This window comes from Zonotrichia albicollis, chromosome 5, assembly GCF_047830755.1.
Source record: "Zonotrichia albicollis isolate bZonAlb1 chromosome 5, bZonAlb1.hap1, whole genome shotgun sequence".
NCBI lineage: Eukaryota > Metazoa > Chordata > Aves > Passeriformes > Passerellidae > Zonotrichia > Zonotrichia albicollis.
This window is the reverse complement of record NC_133823.1, coordinates 13,803,635-13,819,197: the sequence shown is the minus strand read 5'-3', so window position 1 is coordinate 13,819,197 and position 15,563 is coordinate 13,803,635. Positions and strand designations below refer to the sequence as shown.

General features: G+C 41.5%; 1 protein-coding gene across 1 annotated transcript in view; it reads left to right on the top strand.

Moving 5' to 3' along the window:
* Positions 1–15,563, top strand: part of ARHGAP24 (Rho GTPase activating protein 24) — a 192,353-nt gene that overhangs the window by 23,399 nt on the left and 153,391 nt on the right. Inside the window, exon 2 of the mRNA XM_005485331.4 lies at positions 5,670–5,869. Within this exon, the coding sequence (XP_005485388.2) occupies positions 5,690–5,869 (180 nt within the window). The 5' untranslated portion in view covers positions 5,670–5,689. The remainder of the gene's footprint in view (positions 1–5,669; positions 5,870–15,563) is intronic.

Below are 15,563 nucleotides of genomic sequence, written 5' to 3'. Positions count from 1 at the left end.
CACAAGTCTTCTACAGGTGGAGTCCATCTCCACCCAAAAATGTTAGTGAGGTTAGGAAGTGATGGTGAGGTGTCCTTGCTAGGTGTCAGGAGAGAATCTGTGATCAACAAAGTGCTCTCAGCTTTGCAGTTTGTTATGGCTCCTGCTGCTGCAGCAGTGGTGGGAGGACAAGAAAAGAGAAAGCTGCTGTGTGGATTTTCACAGAATAGGACTGAATGGCAAGGGCAGCAAAAGTTAAAGCTGTGAAAATTAGTCCAAATGCTGATCTGACACTGTGATCTGATGCTGCAGTGACAGAAAGGCTGCAATTGCTTTGCTTTTACAAAACTATGCACGTTTACTAGCGCTAGTCATTATCACCAAAAATAAATGTACACATGCAGAAGTGGATGTTTTCAAAAGTGCCTGACCGAATGTGTTAACTAATTCCTGTTGTAATTCACAAGAAGTTGAATGCCTCCTTTTATTCTTTATAAATCCTCAAGTCCCATTTTATTTGGGCAGTTTATAGGTGTGTTTAAATTCCTGTAAGAAAACAGTAGGCTTGTGAAGGTTTGGCTGGTCTAAGAATGTGTTAGAAAATTCTGACATAAAAATGCAAATGAGGTACTAAAGAGTTGTATTTGGCCAAGGCCTCAATTTTCTGGCAAAATTATTGGGTCTTGGTTTTTGAACTGATCCCAAAATGTATTGAAAAAGTAATGGATGTCTTCCCCTCAGCTGTACCAGACAGTGAATATCACCTGCTGCAGTTTGACTTAAGGAATAATTATTTAGGCCTTGGAATTAAAATTCTTTCAAGCAAAGTATATTCAGGCTGTCCCTGTTAGGACAGAAGTGAGAGTAAGGAATGCAGAGCAGCCAGGTGATTGTGCCTAGGATCATTACTGCCAGTGCTGCAAGAGGTTTGTTAGATGTCTCAGAAAAGTTTTTGGGTAAATGTATAATGTCTGTTCTGAAAGTTTGTGGCAGAAAGCTACTGGCACATGCACTGCTGCAGGTTTTGGGAGCAAGCAAGAGAGGAATGCTGTAAAATCTCTCCTTGCAGTGGCAGAAACTGAGACATGCTCCACGCAATGTAAAAATGCTAAGCACAAACAGAAAGCTTAGAAAGTTATTAAGTATATTTTTACTTCTTACTTGCTTTTCCTTGCATGTGCAATATCCCATTGGCACAACAGATGAGTAGCAGCTGATTTGCAGTGTCCTGATGGTGGGAAATAGGCCAGTCTTCTGCTTCCTGCAGCAGTTGCTTCAAGCTCATGCCTCTATTGCAGCAGAGAGTCAGGTGTCTTGGGATGTCTTACGAGCAAGATCAATGCTTGTGTGTTCACAGTGCTTGACAGTGTTTTCACATACTAAATGATCTGAAGAATCAGTGAGACTACCACTCACTACTCGGTGAGACTAAATCAAAAATAAATTGAAAGGCAACTCACTGGTCAAAGGCAGCAACTCTGAACCTGAAAGATACCAATAACCTCAAGCACACTCTGGGTTAGCTTGTTGTAAGTAAGCTGAGGGTACCCAGAACTGGATATCACTTGGAAAGAGATGTAAGTGTTGAAGAATTATTCTAATTTTACATAGCACCATTGTGTCACAGAGAATTTTATGAATTTTGTGCGTGTATGTGTATTTGGCAGATAAGTTCATCAATAACCAAGCCTATTGTTGCTGCAAAATTGCTGCCTCTTACTGCCTATCTGTCCATGTGTCTGGTGTGGAGAACTCATGTCTCTGCAGTGTTGTGTGTGCCTGCTCTTTTTGTGAGAGTAAGGGAATTAGATGAGATGGGCTGAAAGATGATGGATCTGGGGCAGGCGCTCCGGCAGCTTCCCACTTTTATCCATTTTGTGGTAGGCTGTCATTGGGCTGCAAAGAACAGCATTTGAGCAGTGGCAGAGATGAAGAGTTACTGGAAGTGAACTCTGCTGATGTTTTGCATGCTTGAAATGTGCTATCTTGGCCATGAGAAATTTCAGTGAGAACAAAAACATTGACTGCAAACCACCAGGGTTTCTTGCCAAACAGATCATCTTCATGCAGTCCTGTGGCTATTCTTGTAATTGGATTTGGTGTGCTTTAATGAGTTTCTCTGACTATTTCCTGGCAAAATGCTGGGATCTGGGGGAGATGGCCAATTTCATAATTCAAGTATTGAGTGAGTGGTAGATGAGGAGAAACACTTCCCTGCTTTCTGTGCCTGCCGCGAGCACAGACCTTCCACACTGGCAAGGAGAACATGAGTGCAGTTGGTTGCCTTCTAGACAGACCAGTGAGAGAGGCAAGTGGCTTTATGGGAGCAGAAGAAGGTTGGATTGAGGCCAGCAGTGGTGGATGGTGATGGTCTCTGTGGGCCAGCAGATGTTGATGCAGAGCCAAAGTGTCAGGGAACATTTCTCGTTTTGTTTGCTTTGCACTCCGATGTCCGGACAAGCCCGGGAGAGTGAGCCCACAGGCAGCCCCAAATGAATATATTCTATAGAATGTATTCAGTTCTGGTCATTACCTAAACTGGAGGATGGCCAAGTCAGTGGAGTTGACTCTGGCAGCAAGCACAAGTTGTGTTTCCTGTTGAGAAGATGAGTTTGAGGAATATTCTCATTTAGTGCTGAAAATGCGTGGCTTTCTGCCTCTTCTTATGAGACTGAGAGGACTGGGAGTACGTTGATGTAATTCCACACTTTGTCATGTGTTGTTTACATACTGTTTGCACCTCACTGTTCTCTGCATCAGTGCCAGCACCCTGATATTTCTGCAATTTATTTTTATGATCTTAATGTTGAAACAGCTGTAAAAACAAGTAGTCAAAGTGAGCCAGCTGCTGGAATTTCTGATTCCAAGTCTGGTTTCTAGTAGGCAGACATTGAAAGGGAAGGATATATGAAAAACAACAAATAAACTTAATCTCAGGACTAAATGCAAACAAGTTAAGTGGCTGAATTTTTTAGTGCTGAAGAGAGTTAAATCACTAATGAATGAAATAATACAGGTTTTTTTTTTTTGTACAGAGCATCTCTAAGTGCATACTACTGCTTTAAAGGAGATCTTACACTGTCCTGTGAGGACTTGGGAGCAGTAGACCTGTTGTCTCTCCTACACCTCATTCAATATTGCAGAAATAGAAATTTTACCAAAGTGATGGAGATGTATTAGCATCTTCCTTGGCTAGATAAAAATTCATATCCTTACTGTGTATACTGATATCAGCACCATTGGCATGTGACTTCATGAAAGAAAATAAATTATCTTTCATCCCAACAGCTAATTGGTTTTGACTTTGGTATTTAGGTTCTTGTTTGTGGTCCAAGTGTAATAGGGACCTAATGTCTTTAGCACTGCAGTGATACACACAGATACTGTATTTAAACTCCTTTGTCCCTCCCAGGCAGCAGAGCTGAGCTGATCAGCTTAGCAGTTGTGCACCAAGGAGCACAGGGTAGCCTGTGGGTAATGGTTTTGTTCCTTTTTTCAGTTGCACTAAGTCACCCGCTGTTTACAATGCTTGCCATAAAATATTTGCTAATACTCACTTTCTAAGAGTGTGAGTTGGAGGGCTGCTTCTTGGCATCTACTTTGGTCCAGCCAAAACCCAGCAGTATCCAAGAGATTCCTGCTTGTATTCAGAAAATGCCAGTTATGAGTTGGGTGCATTTCCTTTTGGCAAGAGGGCAGTGTGGTCTGAGGACTCGTCAGCTGGTTTGGTTTTGTTCTCGCAATTGTAACCACAGACACACACACAAAAATCTTTATCTGCTCTGCAGAGAGCCGGACACATTTGTATGTTTTGTGGTGCCGCTTGGCTCAAGTATATCTCACAGTACAAGTGTTCTGGGTGACTCTAGGTGAACCCTAAAGAGACAGGAGAAGGATTTCCTTTCTCTGAGAATAATACCAGGTGATTTAAGTTTTGATCCTGCCATGTGTACCTTGCTGAAACCTCTGTGCTTGTGTTGAGCCCTGTTAACCTCAGTGGCACAGGGCAGTGAGGAGCTGTAATCATGGCAAGCAGATTCTAGGATCCAGCCCAGAGCAGGGACATGAAAACAGATTATGAGGAGGTATTAAAGGAGAAAAAGCTCTAAACACACAACAGAGGTGGCAGCTGAGGAAGTTGTTTCAAAGGGGGTGTGTGAGCAGTAGGAAGAAGGAGCTGAAGGAAAAAAGAGCTGAAAACCATTTCTGATGGGAATCTTTTGATTCCTTCTGTTACTGTGATTCATTTTATGGTGATGTAACACTGGGTATTAATTGTCAGAGGGATGGCCTCATCTGTCAGATGTGTGCTATCTGTGTTTCTAGTCTGCCTTAGAAACTGAGTACATCCCTGTGCAGTGGCAGTGCTGATGCCCAGTCACGATGTTCAGTGCTGTGTAGGGACCCAGGGCAGGAGTGCCAGGCTTGGACTCACTAACCCAGTTTGCTGAAGTGACAGCATGAAGCGTCAGTCTAGATATTCTTAGAGATGTCTTGCTGCCTGCAATGTCAAGAATATTTCATTCTTTTCCCAACCTGATGTTTGTAAACAAAAAGCTACCTAAAAAACCAACCTTTCTGGACTCAAACAGCTGTGCAAGCTGCTGATGAGGCAAGAGATTGCCAGTGGCAGTCTGAAAAGAAGAGAAACATGTTGTTCTTCAAACACTTAGTGAAATTTCATGATTGATTTTGCACTCTGCTGTGTTTGTGGTCATAGTCACATTTTATTCTGTTTAGGTGTACACTCTTTGGCACATGTAAGTTTCGGTTTGATTTATATTTTAACTGGAAATATCAGAACTTGCAACTCAAAATCATTTGCTTGTGCTCTAGACTTAATAGGAGAGCAGGAAAAGCTTTTTGACTGTGAAGGTTAAACACATTACTACATGATTATATGTACAAAATCCATCAGGAAGAGTCATGATTGTCCAGAAATGGTTAAAAGGTATAGTTTTAATAAGGCCAAAATGCCACATGAAACTTTGTCAAGTTCAGTTCCACAATTCAGCTCTAGTTTTGGCACAGTTCTTGTGCCTTTAGATGGGCCAAAATTCTTCATGATTTGCCAGATGTCTATAACAAGTGTCTGGGCACGCAGTCACTTCAGTCAGGGGTTGCCTGTATGAGGTGATGTGCAACTATTCTTGCATTTACTGTCCCCATTCCTTTAAATGGACTTCAGTAAAAGGAGTAAAAACAATAACAAAAAAACCCCCTGCTTGTCCGATGGGTTAAAATTAAGCTTTGGTGAAGCAGAGGCTTTTTAAACATTCCCTGAAAGCCCCAAGCCTGCCAAGGAATTTTGAATGGGGACTTCCAGTAGTCAGCTGCTTTCCTTAGTCAGAGGAAGTACTGTAAGTTCATTTCTTGTTACTGCCTGTAACCCAGCAGAACTCGCCCTCAAAAACAGCTGATGTCTTCTTCAGTGCTGGTCAAAATGTCTTGCACAGCAGTTGAACATACTTTTGCCCCCTTTTTAGCAGTTCATCATTACTTTATAGGTGAGTAGTAGTTCTCTCAGCTGATGGGGTGCTGCTGTAAGAACAAGCAGGCAGATGGCAAATGCTTTTCTGACACACTTGTGTAGCCGAGGCATGTTTCTTTTTCAGCTGTGTTGAAAGGAGCGAGTTACTGCCTGCATAATAATGTAATAATTTCACCTTTTCCTCTTGTTTTCCCAACAGGAGAGTTGCCCATTGCCAGCATGGAAGACCACAGTGGCTCTTCAGAGGCTCCAGCCCTGAGCCCAGGGCAGCACGTTGCCATCAAGTGCGGGTGGCTGCGGAAGCAGGGCGGCTTCGTCAAGACCTGGCACACGCGCTGGTTCGTCCTCAGGGGGGACCAGCTCTACTATTTCAAAGATGAAGATGAAACCAAGCCCTTGGTAAGTGAAGGGAGGAGATAGGATGGGAGGTCAGGGAGAAAAGTAGGTTAACACAAGCAGAATTGTCTGGAATGTAAAGCACCAAACTTCTCCATCTCTGTCACTGGCTCAGTGTTGGATTCGGGATTTTGATTACACTGAGTCAGGCCCTGGCAGTTAATGTGGTTTCCCCATCAAACTCATTTCTAAAACTTCCTTTCCCAAGTCAGGTTTTCTCATTTCTGCATTTTAGAAGGAGAGGAGTATACAGGAAGTTCAAGTAGCAAAAATCATCAGTCAGATGGATTTGACTGAGGCAGATGAATAAGATGTATTTGAAAAGATACTGCCTTTTTTTTAAGGTTTTTCTGCTTACTATGCAGAGTATCCCTGCTTTGTCTTCCCACATAAGACCCTAGCTTGAATACATTGCCATCTGTAATATGGAACAGACTGGTGTGTGCCTGGCTGGTTCTTTTGTGGTGATTTACTGCTCCTTAACCCTCATCTCTTTTCCTATTTATTTAGCTTTTTCATCAGCATGCTTGAGGGCTACCTAGCCCCAGAGTGCCAGAGGAATAGAGTTAAATGCTGCTGCCTCTTGGGTCAGCCTCTTTGATAGTAAGGATCTCCTGCTAGCACCTACAGGGGTATGATAGTCTCATGTGTTAACAATTTTCCAGATGTTTATGACTTTCAAAAAAAGCTTTGACATCTGTGGGTTAACTTCTGTGCAGGTATTAAATATCATCATCACACCCGTATTTTTTATGGCTACTAGATCTCTGATGGTATACCTTTTGTATAGAATTTCACAGGGAGTTCTCAGATGTAAAAGCCATCTAATCCAGCTTCCTGTATGGAACAGGCATGACACTTGGCCGAGCTTTACAGCTTGCATTATGGTGTACATGCTGAGAAATGTATTCAGTCTTGAGGAAATGGTTTGCAAATTGTGAGTTAATTTCTAAATACCTATTTCATGTCTTGGTAGCTGTTTTCCCATAGAATTATCTCAGGTAGTATAGGTTAATCAAGTAACACACTGTGTATTTACACAAATTATATGATGACTACTTTGAATATTAAATAGTTAATAATTTCTGGGAAATAGATAGTATCTTCCCCTGTATATATATTTTCAATCAAGAGTGTAAAAAGCAGCCATCAAAGTATAATGTTTGTGGGCCAGATCCTGGATTTCCAGAATATAACTCTTCTTCCTAGTATTTGATATCTGCTAGGATATTCTCATGCAAAGACTTACTGGCTTTTTAAGAGGTGGCATAATGCTGTGCTTTGTGGAACCTTCTACAGCCCAGAGCCCAAACTATCTTCTTGTCCATCTGCTACTGACCTGTGGGATGGCTTCAGAAATATCCTGTTGGCTTTGCTGCTTCCCTTTTGTCAAATGGAGGTGGTGATTCTAATCTGATACTTGTGATAGGTTAGGTTAACTTGTGAAGTAACTAAAAGCTTATTTGAATTTTCCACTTTAGTCTCAAGGAAGTTCATAAAGAAATATAAAGTAGGGTGGGAAAAGTGCTGAGAGAAGTGTAACTTAAACTATGCTGATGGGTTTGGAAAATTAATGTGCCTGTCCAAGTTGGGATGAGTCAATAGCTCACCTTGGTGTAGCTTTTGAAATGTTTCTGAAACAAACTGCACAAGTGTCAGTGCCTGAAATATGTCCCAGGTTCAATGCCATACACAGAACTATTTCTTTCCCATTACACTGAAGGGTTTGCTGCATTAACTGTGACAAGAAAATCACTATGACCTTCTGGGAGCCCTGTTGTTCTTGCTGTGGAGAGCTAAAGCAAAGAACTCCACTGATAGCATCAATTTTCAGTGCATAGGGATATTGGGAAATGGCAAGCATATTTTGTTAGATTGGATCTGTATTTAGGATAAATATCTCCAGTTTACTACTGGATTGTACAGTCTGTACGATTTACAGAGGTACAGTAATTCTTTTAGACAATAATAGAATGGAAGAAAGTTAATGAGGTTTTGTTCCAAATCAGATTGTAGTTTTTGTTTTGCTTGCTGGTTGGTGTTGTTTGGAGGGAGGCAGAGAGCAGTGATTACTTGTACTGAGGAATATTCTAATTGCATGTATATATAATAAATATAATTGTGTATATGTATATCTGTGTATATATTTATAGAACGTGGAAGAATTATAGTAGGAGAGGACAATACAAGCCAGAGAGCTTATATTCATATCTTGTATTCATGTTAATGTGAATTAGAGAAAAGCAGAATCCAGTTTCTGGTGTAAAATTCAGCAGGTGTCCTGAGCACCATTCTGCTTAACATTTGGGCTTGGCTTCTGTTCAGTCTGTAACAGATATTATACCCTGATGTTTTGTGTTTTTGAAAGTAAGGGAGATATGAACAGAACCAAATTTTAGAAAAATATTATGATCTGTCAGACTTTATTCTCCAGGTGACTGTGTATAATGGAAGTAAAGAGAAGGAGGAACATTTTGTGTCTAAACCATCAGTAAATGCTTTGGAATTCCTGAAGCAGGCTCGTTTCCTGCTAGCAACAGAGATGGGTACCACATATGCTTTAGTCAGTGTGTGTACATCTCCTTGGTGTCAAGGCTATTAAATTTAAAAGTCATTAGCTATCAGTGTGAGAGTGGGGAATTGCCTCTGCCAACCTGTGCCTACAGGCACACAGAGCCAGTGAAGAACAACAGAAGAAAAAGCAGTGCACAGCTGTTACAGTCAAGGGCAGTGAATTGTCATTGATTCTTTATTGTCATCAAACACATGGATCTTTCCCTTGTAATGTTTTATCAGTAAATTAGCATCTGTCGTTTGCTCTGGTATCCCTGAAATATCTTTCAGGATCTGGCAAAGCATTTCTGTTTACTGAAAATGTGTGTTTGGATAGCAATAATGTAGTTAATTCCACAGGAGAAAAAAAATCTTAACAAATAAGTGAGCAGGCCATGTGAAGGAATAAAATCTGATTTCTGATAAATCTGTGTTATCTCTGCTGCCTGGAAGAGATACTGGATTTTGCTTTCTTAATTCTTTTTACTGTTTTGTGCTTTAGAAAGCTAGTGTTATGCTAGATCTGAAGGTCAGTTCTTCAAGCTTGAAATGTGGGCAGGTGAAAGAAATCAGAATTTAGCGTTCTCTTTTCTACAATACAGCTGTTGTTGAAATGCAGCCCATGAAAATTCATTTCTTCCTTTTTTCTCTCCTATGGTTAACCTCTCCAGCTGTGTCAGGGTTGACATGGTCTTGACTGCAGCCAGGAGGGGGAAGTCAGTGCTGGCCAATGAGACATTCTGCTTTTTCTGTGGTTCTGTGAGCAGGAGAAGGGAGATTTGGAGCATTGTCTCCTTTCTGCAGTTTTGCTGTCTTACTCTCCCAGTGTTACTGAGGAAGTGGGAGCAAGGCTTGGTACCTTGTACTGATGGAAAATCATTGGTATTAGGTTGTAAATGAACAAGCATGGACAAGTTCATCCCGTCTAAAAAGCATTTGAGTTTCTTTAATGTTGTTGAGACTCAGCTTGGTTTATGGACTTAAGTTTGAGGTGTGTATAGCAGAGAGATATTGAAAAGCTATGAGTTAGCCTTCAGGAAGCAATTTTGGTGTATGTCTGAAAGCTGACAAGGATCTAGTGGTTCAGTTTATATCCCAGTTTATAAGTTGATGTTCCAGTTTGAGCAGTTTGCCATGCAGTTTTCTCCTCAAGATCTTTATAAGCACTTAACTGTTCAGCTTACGTAGTGCTGGAAGGTATTCAGTGGCTCGCAGTATTGTAGGCCCTGGAATGGGACAGGGGATTGAAGTGGAAAAGTGTCAGTCTTAAATGTGACATTTGAATTGGTTGCTGACTGAAAGTGAGGTAGTGGCAACTGCAGTCTTAAGTACAGGTCACTGTTTTGTCTGTAAGGGAAGGATGTTCTCTGATGTACAGAAAAAATATATTTTGAAGTATTACTTTCTGGAAAAATCATAAAACGAATCATAGAATGACCTGGGTTGAAAGGGACCTTAAAGATTCACAGTTTCAACCTCTTGTCACTGGGACTCAGTGTCCCATGTCCATTGGGACTCAGCCCTTGACCACCACCCTCTGGATCCAGCCAAGTCCTTATCCACCTGACAGTCCCACCATCAAATCCATTTGTCTCCAATTTAGAGAGGAGGATGTTGTGGGGAGCCATGCTGAAGACTTTACAGAAGCCCAAATAAATGACATCTGTAACCCTCCCTTGTTTGCTGATGGAGTCACTCCATCACAGAAGGCCACAGGGTTGGTCAGGCAGGACTTGCCCTTGGTGAAGCTGCGCTGGGTGTCTCAAATCACCTTCCCATCCTCCATGTGCCTTAGCACAGCTTCCAGGAGGATCTGTTCCATGACAGTCCCAGGCACAGAGGTGAGGCTGACAGGTCAGTAGTTCCCAGGGTCCTGCTTTCTGCCCTGTTGGAAGGTGGGTACAAATCTTCCCTTTTTCCCATAGTTTGAGACTTCACCTGACTGCCATGGCTTTTAAAGCATCATGGAAAGTATCTTGGCAACTTCATCAGCCAATTCCCTCAGCACTCTGGGATGCCTCCCATCAGATCCCACAGACATGTGTGCATTCAGGTTCCTTGGTGGCCATGAACTTGATCTTCATTTACAGTGGGAGGGACTTTGCTCCCCCAGTCCTGGTCCTGCTGTCCCTCCACTGCAGAGGTGTGGGAAGAGAGGCTGCCCCTGAAGACTGAGGCCAAGAAGTTGAGTACCTCAGCTACAGAGTACCTCAGTGTTCTCATCTGTTGTTAACAGTGTACCAGTGTTGTATATTGGGGTGGCTACACCTTCTTTGATTAACATACACCTTTTTGGTTAACATTCTTGTAGAAGCCCCTCTTTGTTATTCTTTGTGTCTCTGCCAGATTCACTGCTTCCCTTTTAATGCAATTTGTGTAAAAATTTCATCGACTGATAAATCCATTTAACAGCATTAATAGAAAGCTTGATAAACTGCAGCTGCATTTTTAAATTAAAATCAAGCTTCTAATGAATGTAAACAGAAATTACTATGATAAATACATATTTTGTATCTTAGCCTCTCAGGGAAAATCCTTCAGTATTAGTATTGAATATGATTAAAGATTGATCATCGTGGTTTTTAATAAGTTAAAAGGGAGTGGAAAACATTTCTGTGTGGAGGGCAAAAGCCTAATTGTACATGCACTTGAGAACTGCATCACAGGAACTGTGATCTCTCCTTGCTGTCTAGAGCATTTTTGGTCAAGGGAGATCAGAGTATGCACTCTGGTCCTCGTCTCTGGGAAGCAGCAAGATCCAGCTTTTGTGTAAATACAGATGAGCATCACAGCAAGTGAAACAGCTTCTTAGCAGATTTTGCTTTACTTTTTAAGAGCATCCTGCTCAGTCTTGCTGAGGGAAGGATGTGAAGCACCGAGTTCACGCTTGGCTTCATGGGCCTTGCTTGAAAAGCCACAAAGCCAGTTCAGGAACTTTATGTGAAAACAGCAAGGAATGTCCAAGCCACTGATAACGATATTTCAATTTTTCCATTTCTAGGCAAAACGCTTGTTATTAATCTAGGAAAGTAGAAACAGTTTTGGGATGGACATGTGCTGCAGGGTGAACTCTTGCCTGTGCAAACCTATTGTGAACTTTAAAGGGAGAATTTAATCAAATGAAATTATACAGGTGTCACAAGAAATGGGGGGCTAGGGGTGAGGTTTGATAGAGAGATGTTTCTCAGGAATTTCACTTAAATGTACTGGAGGACGTTAAATAGGATTTTCTTGACATCAGTACTGATGTTTGCCAGATATCAAACTATTTACCAAGAATACTTTCTGTTATTGAGTAGTGTTGAATATGGAACTTAAAAAAATAAAAAGCCTTCATGAAAAAAATCCATCAAGAAGCACACCTTAAATGGCTTATGTGAATGCAGTGGAGTGGAAGGTGAAGGGAAAGGCTCAAAACAACATTGGGCTCTTTTATTGGGTGTTCCATGAATGGCTCCTCAATTATATGAATATAAACAGGCTTCTGCAACTAAAGCAGTGAAATCTCTGAAATACAGGGAGGGTTATCAAAGGATAAATCTTAGCTTTTATATACAGTAGAAAGTTCTGCTATTTCTAATACCTTTTTAAGTTTTCAAGTAATTTACTGCTGCATGTTTCAGCAACTTACTCCTAGAGGCATGGTTTTTTTTCTTCAATGGCTTATATAAGTGCTTGTAAACGTATAATACACTTTGGTCAGTAGATACCCTTGGGAATTTTGTGCATGAGAGATTAATGTGATAAGACTGAGTTTATTTGATACCAGGATACTTCTAGTGCCATTATTCTGTTGCTGGGGAAGGGTTTCTCAAATTCACAGGACTGAATTTCTGTTCTCAGCCCAAGACAAATAGCAACAAGATCCATCACTGAAGTACTCAACTTGGAGATGATCAAATTCCAACTTTAATCCCCTTTTTTACTTCTTTTGGATCAAAAATGCTAACTTGAATTTTCAGTACTTGTTCTTTGTTTTGTTCCTTTAAAAAGTCTTTGGGCTTCGCCCAGTAGGAGCCTTACAGATTTTCACAGGAATTAAAAAGGTTTTTCCCAAAGCACTAACTACCATGTTAATTACAGGAGTGTTACTAAGCACTGTGCAAGGAGTCTGTGCCACAAAATGTGCAGTTCTTGCTCCATGTTTTGCCCCAGCTTATGCAGTTGAAAATGCAGTTCCCCTGTGAGGATGGTTTTTAGGTTTGAGTGCAATGCAAGGGGAATTCAGTGTCTGTTTTAGTCAGATGTGTATGTGGCAGTTGTGTCATTGCTGTGACCGTACTGGCAACATCTGCAAGCTGCTGTATCCTCCTGTTATACCAGTTTGTTTAAATCTGTGCATGCTTCATTCCCAAGGGCTCGAAGCCTTTCATGCTCCCTGAATTTGACTGAGTTTTTAAAACAGCTTTCAGGTGCAGTCTTCGTTCTTCTTTCATTGCTCCTCTTCCCTTTCTTCAGATGTAGCTCTGGCTCCCACTTTTCCTGGTCTTCCTTTGCCTCTGAATACACTGGCTAGTGAAATGACTGTGCCCCTTTCCTCTCTCAGTGCCTGTAACATTCATAAAAGCTCTGGCTTATATGATTGTTGCTCTCTAACATGGCTCAGCGTCTCCATCCCATTTGATAACTTGGAAAATAACAGATTGAAGAGTTGCCTTCCTGTTCCCCATGCCCCTAGCATGCTGGATGCCTGAGCAGATCTTCAGTTTAAGCTAAAACTAAAAGTTTGTTTTTCTATAATCAGCCTTTTTAATGTGGTTTGACACCCACCTTCCCACAACTCTGGGCCTGGGTGCCATGCCAAGCTATGCCAAACTGAGAACGTGTCTGTCTCATTTTGGACCTCAGAAAACAGGTCCAGTGACTGAATTTCAAAATTCAGTGAAATGAGACAGCTTTGTAGGTGGGAAATGTGAACCTTCTATGGTGTTTCAACTTGTGCATTCCACAGGGAATTTTTGTTGTTATAACTAAACTCAAAATGCAGGGTGCTAAAGAAAAAATGATCCCACGTGAGTATGCTTGTTTGTGTGGCAGTCAGTGCTGCCCCAAGTCCTCATTCAGAGCTGTTTGGGAAAAATAAATACATGCTCTCAGACTTCTGTATCTTTAATCAGTCCAAAGTGGGAAATTAGTTCCAGTAAATATTTTTATAATAGAACAAAGCAGGAATGCCTGGTGGCCCTGACTGCAAGTGCCAGCACCATTGACCCATGTGTGTGCTGTCAGAGCTGGAGCTCCTGAGTATGCTGCCATGTGTTGTGTAAACTGTGTGTGTCATTAGACCCAGCCAACACCTGCTGTTAGATTGGAAAAGAGAGGCACTCTAATGAGATCTAAACTGGCCAACAGCTTAATTTCAGGTCTTGGCTGCCAGTGCATCTGCCTAGTCCAAATGTTCGGAGGGCTGCCCCCACCTTTCTTTTCCTGGGACCAGGGAGCTGGCTTGTTTGTAAAAGCTTGCTAATGCTGAAGTTCACCCCTTGGTGTGCTTCCTTGCATTTCATGGGTGGGCAGGGCTTCCAAATGTAAGAAGCTGCTATGTGGTACAGAGCTGCTTTTCCATCGTGGTGGGGCTGCCCAGTCTGTAGCTGCCTTGAGCTCTGTATTTCCCTTTATGCTCACACCATCACTCCCTCCCTCGTTTCCTCTGTTTCTGACTCGTGCCAGGGTTTGGGACAGGGAAGCAAGGGGAGATACTGTCTTTTTCTTTTCTCTGTTGACTGCCAAATGAAAAGTGCATTTCTGATGAATGCTAATGAATGTATATTTAACAGATTAATGAAATTGTGTGGAGAGGAGTAAGGATGGTGTTAGGCTGTTTGAAAAATGTCATGTTATGTTGGATGGTTGTTATTGTGTTCTTACACCACCTTCTTGTCTGAAAGACACTGATCTAAATTGCTAATTCTGTCAGTGGTTTATGAACTCCAGTGCAGTGTGCAGTGCTTTGTGTCATATTCACTTGGACAGCAGTGTCTGCTCTTGATGTTTCTCTTTAGATTTCCTTGCTTAATAGAAGCAGTAAAGCAACTAATGTGAATTACACATTAGTTGCTTTACTGCTTCGACACAGCACATGTGAGGCCATAGGATGAAGTTCCATGAAAATCAGCCTCGAAATTCATCTTTACTTAAACTTAGTGGTTTTTTCTTTAGAGCATATGTGGAACCTTAACCGTTGTAAAATTTGATCTTTTTTCACACTCCAGTAATTTGGACAGCAGAGGCTATGTGGTAAGTCTCTCTTATTTAAGGGTAAACATGTGGAGTAATGAAGGGATGAGGATGTTTTGTTCTGGAGCCTGACAGTTGAAATTCAGTAACATTTGTTCAACTCATAACTAAAGTTGCTGTTGATAGTTTTTAGTTTAGCATATGCTCTTAAGGGAAGTTTTAGGAGGGGAAAAATTCACCTGGTTCTATTAAGTTGTGTAGGCCACAGTTAATGTCCCAAAAATAAAGAAATCCTAGGTGTGTTTGCCTATTCCCTTGCATATTGCTAAGGGATTTACTTAATGTTGTTGCTGCAGTAATTGAGAACTTATCCCAGCAATAATTTTTAGCAGCATACAAGTCCGCTGATTTCATCTTGATTCAGCTAGACTGCATGAATGCTGTTACATGGAAATGACATGAATCCTATACAAATTTGAACACAGCAGTGTGGTGAAGATGTTCTATCTAACATGGACACTGTGGGCAAGAAAAACCTTCCTGTGTGTGTTGGTTGTTAGAGCTTTTGGGCTGCCACGTGTTCCCTGATGAGCTGAGCCAGACATTTCAAATCCCTTTGCATGGAACAAGTTTATGAGAATGGCCTTCACAGGTGGTATTTGTGTTGGCAGCCTCAGAAGGGAGTCCAGGGGTTGAACAGTAACAGAAGCAGCTAAATTAACTTCTAATGCTGGAGGGACGTCCTTTCCAGCAGGCTTGCAGCACAGAAGTTGAGCTAACAAGAACTTTTCTCTTTTACTGCTTGGACTGCAGAATGAAATCTATTAAAAGTCTATGCAGCTACCCACAAAGTGCTCCTGCTTTGAGTGAGTAATTGCAGTGTTTCCACTCTTTTACTCTTGAATAATAACCACAAGCAACTGAGCAGTACTAAGGACTTATGGACCTAGATGTGTTTTGGAAGCTG